General features: G+C 50.1%; 1 protein-coding gene and 1 long non-coding RNA gene across 3 annotated transcripts; one reads left to right on the plus strand and one right to left on the minus strand.

Moving 5' to 3' along the window:
• Window positions 1–2,378: 2,378 nt before the first annotated feature.
• LOC150038944 (stress-associated endoplasmic reticulum protein 1) lies at window positions 2,379–3,898 on the minus strand. The gene is made up of 3 exons (XM_090328196.1): window positions 3,625–3,898; window positions 3,218–3,293; window positions 2,379–2,659 (listed from the first exon to the last, which is right to left on the minus strand). Exons 1-3 carry the CDS (start codon window positions 3,706–3,708, stop codon window positions 2,619–2,621), a joined length of 201 nt encoding a protein of 66 aa, XP_090184322.1. The 5' UTR covers window positions 3,709–3,898; the 3' UTR covers window positions 2,379–2,618.
• Window positions 3,899–4,050: 152 nt separating this feature from the next.
• Window positions 4,051–7,843, plus strand: LOC150038945 (uncharacterized). 2 transcript variants are annotated; one of them, XR_016534586.1, is made up of 3 exons: window positions 4,051–4,180; window positions 7,067–7,136; window positions 7,606–7,827. It is a non-coding gene; the product is annotated as an uncharacterized LOC150038945 (long non-coding RNA). The 2 variants fall into 2 exon arrangements; XR_016534587.1 differs by lacking the exon at window positions 4,051–4,180 and adding an exon at window positions 4,249–4,504 and having other exon boundaries at window positions 7,606–7,843.
• Window positions 7,844–8,374: the final 531 nt, after the last annotated feature.

Here is an 8,374-nt window from a genome sequence, read left to right on the forward strand (position 1 = left end):
ATATAATCTTATAATTTTTTATTTGGAAGTAACTTTTTTGGTGGGTTATGGGGCTTGAACTCTGAGCCTGGGAGCTATCCCTAAACTCTTCAGCTCAAGGCTACTGTCCCACCCCTGAGTATCACTTCCTTTTTTCTAGAGTTTAACTGGAGATTAGAGTATCAAGGTCTTTAGTGTCCGGGCTGGCTTTGAACCTTGATCTTCAGATATCAGCCTCTAGAGTAGCTAGGATTACAGGCGTGAGCCACCATGCCTAGCCTAAAGGTTCTTCTCTAAAAGCAGAATTAAAAAGCTTATAAAAACAGTGCTTTCAAAGTTTTGAAGTCAATTCTATGATATCTGTGGAGCACTTGTTTTGCTCCCAACGATTCTATGATGGCTGAGATCCTCTATCTCACTTTTCCTCTGAAATTCTTATCACGATTGTGGCTGTGCTTAGTTTGTTATCTGGGGGCTTGGGGGTGGGGAGAGTGCCGCCAGAGTTAGGGTTTACAGCTAAGTCCACCCTTGCCTCTTGGAGGTTACAGCAGGATGGGAGGCCATTAACTACAAAGCTACACAGAGGGAAACATGACTTACGATGAAGTTGAGATTCCAATACCTCCCCAAGAGTGGAATCCTGACCCCTCATAACCCAACACAGCTGATCGACACAGGAAGGCCAGGGAGACACCATGCTTTTTCTTGAGCTCCATTACTTTGACAATAATGGAGTGTACACCCAACCGCACAAGTATTTATTGGGCTTCCCATCCATATTTTTTGTTCCAATTTCTAGTTACAGCCCTTATACCTGTGCTCCTGGGCACTATTTCTTTTAACTAAAGTAAAAGAATATTTTTAAACGAAGTTGGATTTAAAATAAGTAGTTAGATAACAACTCTGTAAAAACACTTCTACAAGAAAAGCGTATTCAGGGAACTTTATTATTTTTTTTAAATCATCAGACACAGCTTTCATTTGCCCCAGCATGCACAATCCCACCTGAATATAAAATGCACCCAACCGGTACATTACACAGGGAATACAAAGAGAATGCAGTGTGACACATGAAATGATTGCTGGCTACAGCATTTAGCCAATTAATCAGAACATTTTACATTTAAAAAAGAAAGCCACTGTGAAGCCAATCACATAGAGTAAACCAAGGGAAATTCTGACACGGAATGAAGTGATTCAAAGCAAATAAGGCACCTGAATTGAGAGCAACAACTTCCATTTTTAAAATTACAGTAAGACAGAATTAGACTCGAGGGAAACAAGGACAGGGCCAAGCCACTGGGCGGGAAGGGCAGGAACTACTTGCAACTGCAGCCACAGGTGAGCTGGTCTTTTCTCCACATCTAACCACGGCTCTTCTCACTCCTGTGTACCTGAGGAAGTTCCTGTGAGGTTATGCTGTGTGTAGACTAGGAAGCCATTCCTTTCTCTTCCTCTTCTGACAGCTTATAATTGGGGGATCGTGAGGAGTCTGCAAAGCAGTCAGCAGCTTTCCAGTCCACTGACACAGACACTGACCAGGCCATACCACTGCCAAGAGTACCTGCCAGCCATCCTCACCTTTATCAACACTAATATTTAATAAATCATAACCTCTGCACACATTCAAAGGAAGCCCAAAGACCTGCTCCTTACCAGTAGATGTCTCATCCCGTGCCTGACAGGCACTTCAAAGAGCCAGTGCAACTTTTACACACCAAGTGCAGCTTTTTTAATTGGTGTGCTTTTTTGGGGGGTGGTGGTGGTGGTGGTATTGAAAGTGCTAAGATGTTTGCAGCACACTGGACTGCATCAAGTCCTGCCGGGCCACAACTTCTGGAGTCCCATGCATTCTCTGTGCTCCCATCCACCATGGTGAATCCCTTTGAGTATTAGTGCAATTCTGGTGAAAGCAATAGGCAGAAACCTTCCCTGATTCCACTCTGTGTGAAACCACAGTCCTAGTTAAGTTACAGAATGCCTGTATGCTGCTTGCTTGCTTTTGAACAGGATCTTAGATTATTATGCTTGCCATTCAACGTGCAAGCAGTGCAACAGGAGCACCTGGTGGCCCTGGCACCTCTGCTCCACGACGAAGTCTCTGGGGATAATAGTGGTGGGGACACTAGGCTGTAACTGCATCACTCATAAATGCACCTTACAACAGGACAGTCATATGACCCTATAATGGAGTGTGCTTTCAATTTAAGAGTAATAAAGTGACTAGCTGTATAAAAACCTAAAGGTTCCAAATTTTTAATTAAGGTAATTGCATTTATGTATGAGTTAAAATCCAGATCCTGTTACACAGACTGAATCTAACCATCCATGCTGGTATACTATTTTAATAACCACCTAAGAAATGGTTCTTTACTGACTAAGTAAGTAGGGCCCACTACTGGAGCTTAATAATCAAATTTTATTGCTTTATTCACGTGGTGCTTTTGCAAGGCACTGTGGTATGGACGAGGAAACCTGGAATGATTTGTGAGGAGCCCCGGAATGACACAGGAAGGAGGATGGGAAAGCCATTCTGAGGCAGAATGCTTTACTGATTGGTTCTTAACCGAGGCAGCAAACATCAGGAATGGATTCAGGCTAAAATTCACAGGAGAGTGGAAACATCTTAGTCTGTCACTTCACATGCCCATCCTGATACTCTGAATAATCTGGAAAATCGCTGTCGAGAAAAAGAACAAACATTAAAACAAGACCTGGATAGAAGAGGCCTGGGAGGCGCGGGAGAGTCCGGGGCAGTCTTGGTTCCAAGGGCAGCAGGCTCAGCTCGGTATTCGCTAGCTGGGGAGGCTGAGCGCAGACTCGCTAGACCGACTTCCCTAAATCCGATGCGCACGTCCCCCCCCCCCAACAAAAGCTTCCAGAGCAAACAGGTTTTTCAACCGCAGGGCCGTCATTAAGGTTTCTGAACGTCAAGAATCTCGGGTTACATAAACGGACTGGCGAGTGGCCATCGTCCGGAAAGCGCCAGCCGCCGGGCTCCGAGCGGGCTCCGGCGGGGCTGGGCAGGACCCGCGGCCGCCCCGCACGCCCGCGCGGCGGCCTGCACAGGTTTCCTCAGCACACGGCCCCCGCGTCCCGCCGCCAGCTCCGCCGCCAGCTCCGGGACGCGGGAGCCGGGGTCGGGCGCCTTCCTGGGGCGGGGCCTCAGAGCCCCGCGGGCCGCCGCGCCCGCGCCCCCCGCCCGCCCGCCCGCCGCCGCGGGGCCCGCGCTCCTCACCCGAGCCGCAGACGACGAAAATGAAGAGCGCCAACAGCCAGGGGCCCACCGACGCCTTCTCTTCGGGGGCGTTCCTCTGCGGGAGGGGCGCGGTCAGGCGGCCGGCCGCGCTGGGCGCCCGGGTCCCGCTCGGCCCGGCCCCGGCCCCCGCCCCGGCCCCGCGCCCCCCGCCCCGGCCCCGCGCCCCCCGCCCAGCTCCCCCAGGCCCCGCGCCCCCCGCCCCGGCCCCGCGCCCCCGCCCCCGCCCAGCTCCCCCAGGCCCCGCGCCCCCCGCCCCGGCCCCGCGCCCCCCGCCCCAGCCCAGCTCCCCCAGGCCCCGCGCCCCCCGCCCCGGCCCCGCGCCCCCCGCCCCAGCCCAGCTCCCCCAGGCCCCGCGCCCCCCGCCCCGGCCCCGACCGGCCCCGCACCGAGGTCTTGGCGACGTTGCCGCGCTGGGTGATGTTCTTGCTGTGCTTCTCGTTGGCCATCCGGATCCGCTGCTTGGCGACCATCTTCGCGGGCACCGCCTGCCGCGCGCTCGCGGCCTCCCCGGGCCGCCGGGGCGACGAGGCTCCCGGGCCGGGCGCTCGGCGAGGCCGGCCGGGCGCGGGCGCGGGCGCGGGAGGAGAGCGGGGCCGCCGCGGCGAGCGTGGACGGAGGAGAGGACACGCAACAACCGCGCGGCGCCGCGCGCAGCCTCGAACGGCTCCGGCTCCGCGGCCCACGTCAGCACTGGGCGGCGCCGCCCCGCGGAGACGCAGGGCGTGCGCGCCCCCGCCCCCCCCCACGGCCCGGGGACGCGCATGCGCGAGTCGGCACCGGAAGCGGGCCGGCCCCGACGCCGGCGACCCGGAAGCACTCTCCGAGAGCCTCCACGCGTGAGGAGACGTGTAGGGGCTGGGTTCGGCCCGCGCTGACCCCTGGCCCGGCGCATGGGGTTCTTCTTCCGGGACGACATGGCGCCGTCCGCGCCGCTGCTGACAGGTGGGTCCGCGGGCGGGGGCCCCGCTTCCGCCCGGCCTCCCCTGGGGCGCTGCCCGCCGGGGCTCGGGCGCGGGCGGCGCCTCCGCCCGCCGTGCTCGGCGGGGACGTTGGCCGGGCGGCAGAGGGCCGCTGTGCGAGGCCCCGAGTTCAAGCCCAGGGCCGGGAGCCGGCCCGGCGCAGCCGACGGGAGCCCGGCGCTTCCCACCTGAGGCACGGAGCGGACGCCGCAGGGCGCGGGCTTGCGTGGGTGGCGCCCGGTCCCGGTCCCGGACCCGCAGGCTCGAGAGCGCCTCCGTGGGCCGAGAGTCCGTGGCCGCCCTGGAGGTGAGGGTCGCCAGTGCACCTCAGAAAGACGGGCCGCGGTCTGCGAGGTGGAGCACGGCCGCGAGCAAAACAGCTCCGGGCAGCAGCGAGGCCCCGAGCTCTGGCCCCGGGAGGAGCGGCTCCGGAGCACGGGAGCCTGCGCTTCCGCCCGAAGAAGAACCACAGAGCCTACGGGGCATTTGCACACCGGCTGCCCACCGGCGGGCCCCACGTGCTGGGCCCCTTCTCAGCCATCCATCCTCAGCCCCTCCCAGTTTGGTTCGCATACTGGATCAAACTGACCTCTCCAAAATGCAAGTCTGGAAGCACTGCAAGGTTCCCGGTGTTGCTTACCTTAGGCCTTAACATTCGCAACCCGAGCCCCGCTTTCTTTCTTGGCGCTCTCTTCCAGCCACTCTTCTGATACTCCTTTATTTTCCTGTGGGGTTTTTGAATTCACTGTTCTCTTGGAGCAGGTCCGTCCTTTAGGCCTTACATGCAAGTCACTCAAGGACAGACGGTTTCCCTTTCTAGTTTTAGGTTAGAACTTCCCATCTTGAAGTCTGTGCACCATAAATCTTTGTACTACAGATGCAGTTACACAATTTTATTTGCTGTTTATTTGATTACTATACACGAAGTTCAATTAGGTCAGACGTAACACTGACTTTTTTCCCCCCTTTTTGTTTCTCCAGCGCTCAACACAGAACCTAAGAGGTAGTTTTCGTTGTTTTTACCAGTTCTGGGGCGTGGACTCAGGGCCTGGGCACTGTCTTTGGGTTTTCCTCAAGGCTTTCCTCAAGACTAGCACTACCTCTTGAGCCACAGCACCACTTCCGACTTTTCTACGTATTTGGTACTGAGGAATTGAACCCAGGTCTTCATGCATGTTAGGGAAGCAGTCTCCATTAGACCAAATTCCCGGCCCTTGTTTTTTTTTTTTTTTTTTTTTAATTGTTTCTAATAGTATTTTAAAATAAAAGTCAATTAATTTGGGTCAGCTTCAAATGCATTCACTTCGACCATTAAAAAAAATTATTAGCCAGCATGGTGGCTCACACCTGTAATCCTAGCTACTCAGGAGACTTGAGATCTGAAGATCAAGGTTCAAAGCCAGCCCAGGCACAAAAGGACCTGAAACTCTACTCCACTTAACCTCTAGAAAATGAGAAGTGGGGCTGTGGCTCCAGGGTAGGGCAGTAGCCTTGGGCTGAAGAGCTCAGTGACAGCACCCAGGGCCAGTTCAAGCCCCATGACCACCCCAAAACAAACACATATGTGTGTGTGTGTGTGTGTGTGTGTGTGTGTGTGTGTAAATGTTCCAAACATTTTGTTATTAAATCCTGAACTTCCTGGGCTGAGTAAAGAAATATGTCTCATTCTATTATCTGTTGCCTTTGTAAAGTATATACCTCTTGTGTTTCAGTATTTTGGTTTTGTAGATTGGGACAGAGACTCAGATAGTGTGGAATCTAGTTACTAGTGTCGAAGTACTCTGAGTTCATGCCCTTTCTACTATACCACAACTGTCCTTGTTTTGCTGATGACAGTTTTAATGATTCCAAGTACTGATAGAAGATACATATTTATCTGCAGTTACAGGTTGTGGTTATATATAACAAGGTGAGAGAGCATATCCTCTTTTTTTTTTTTTTTTTTTTTTGGCTAGTCTTAGGATTTGGACTCAGTATGGGCTCTGTCCCTGAGCTTTCTTTTTATTTAAACCTGGCATTCTACCATTTGTGGGACTGGGCCTGGGCTCTGTCTCTGAGCTCTTCAGCTCAAGGCTACTACCCTACCCCTGGATCCACAGCAACATTTCTGTTTTCTACTGATTAATTGGAAATAACAGTCTCACAGACTTCAGTGCCCAGGCTGGCTTTGAACCCAGATCCTCAGATCTCAGCCTCCTGAGTAGCTAGGGTGATAGGTGATAGCCTCCAGTGCCCAGCTGAAAATAGTATAACCTTTTAGTGTTCGTATTTCATAGTTCAATAAAATATTTACTGTTTTCATTACTATTTTACAAGCTTTTGCATTTAAAAATATTCAGAAAGAGCTAGACATTGGCTCACACCTGTAGTCTTGGCTGCTCAGGAACCTGAGATCTGAGAGTTGTGGTTCAAAGCCAGCTGTGGCACCGAAGTCCATGGTAAGGCTCCTATCTTCAGAAGTGGAGCTGTGGCTCAAGTGGCAGGGCACTGGCCTGGAGTGGAAAAGACTAAGACAGTGCCTACGCCTCAAGTTCAGGCCCCAGTAACAGCAAAAAGAAAAATAAAGTTAAATCTGATTTGAACCTCTCTTAATGTTGTCAGTCGTGGGGTTTTAACTCTGGGCCTGGGCGCTATCCCTGAGCTCTTCAGCTCAAGGCCAGCACTCTACCACTTGAGCCACAGCTTCATTTCCAGTTTTCTAATGGTTAATTGGAGATAAGAGTCTTTCAGACTTTTGTGCCTGGTCTGGCTTTGAACTGCTATCGTCAGATCTCAGCTTCCTGCGTAGCTAGGATGACAGGCATGAACCATGCCTTTGATTTGAATCTTTATTAGCAATAACCTGGCTGTTTGAATTGTGTTTCTTTAGTCCGAGGCTCTGAAGGTCTTTACATGGTGAATGGACCGCCACATTTTACAGAAAGTACAGTGTTTCCAAGGTATGGCTTACTTCGTTGAAAAATAATGTACAGCAATGCACAGTTCTAAATTGTTGGTATGATTCAGACAAAGAAAGCAAACAAATTTTGAAGATTTTATATATTACATGATATTAGGAAGAATAGATATTTTTTTCTTATGAAGGAAAATGGTCTTCAGATTTGAAAATAGTAGCTTATATCCTCAGATCTCATCCTCCTGGATAGCTAGGATTACAGGCCTGAGCCACCCTGCCCGGCTGACGTTACCTTTTAAGAGAGAAATTATCCTGGGTAGCTAGGATTACAGGCCTGAGCCACCCTGCCCGGCTGACGTTACCTTTTAAGAGAGAAATTATTTTGGCAGATCAAAGCATTTTGGAATTATTTTATAAACTTTGTGAAAGTTCTTAGCCATGAAATTAATAGATTATTGACTAATCAAATATTGATGTCTATTAATTTAAGCTTTTTTTTCTCTCATTTTTAGGGAACCTGGAAAAAATTGCAAAGTCTATACGTTTAGTAAAGATGGGACCTTGTTTGCTTGGGGCAATGGAGAAAAGTTAGTGATCATTTAAATAGCATATTTTATGTGTTTCATTAGTATAAATGCGACTGGCATACTTTTAGCTCTGAGCACTTTTGAAGGTGCTTCCATGTACATGCCGTGTCTTACCTACTGTCTTAAAATTTAAAATTAATATATAAGAAATGTAGTTATTTTCTTACTAAGAAATTTGAGAAGTTATATTCAATAGTACTCTAAAACTTATTGATAAGATTTCTGCTTATTTACCCTACCTTCGATTTAGACACATTTTATTTATTTTTATTTATTTATTTTGCTGGTTTGGGGGCTTGGACTCAGGGCTGAGCACTGTCCTCTACTTTTTATCTTTATTATTAAATTGTTAATGCTGTTAGTATTACTTTATCCTATTGTATGTAAAAGTTTATGAAAATGTATTTAATGTAATCTACTGTGTAAACTATTTTACAAAATAGGTCTTTCAGAAAATAAATCCGATTAAAAATTTTCAAGATAATTAGTCTTTTATAATTTCCTGACATTTTATCTTACATATTAGATTAGAAAAATGCCCATGGTTGGCTTAATGCTATTTATTATTATTATTGTTTTATTTTTTTTTCCAGACCTGGGGCTTGAACTCAGGGCTGAGCACTGTCCTTGGGCTTTCTCAGGGATGGCACTCTACCACTTGTGAGCCACAGCACCACTTCCAGCTTTTTCTGTG

Source organism: Megascapheus bottae, unplaced genomic scaffold (assembly GCF_031878675.1).
Source record: "Megascapheus bottae isolate mThoBot1 unplaced genomic scaffold, mThoBot2.hap1 H_3, whole genome shotgun sequence".
In the NCBI taxonomy this organism is placed as follows: domain Eukaryota; kingdom Metazoa; phylum Chordata; class Mammalia; order Rodentia; family Geomyidae; genus Megascapheus; species Megascapheus bottae.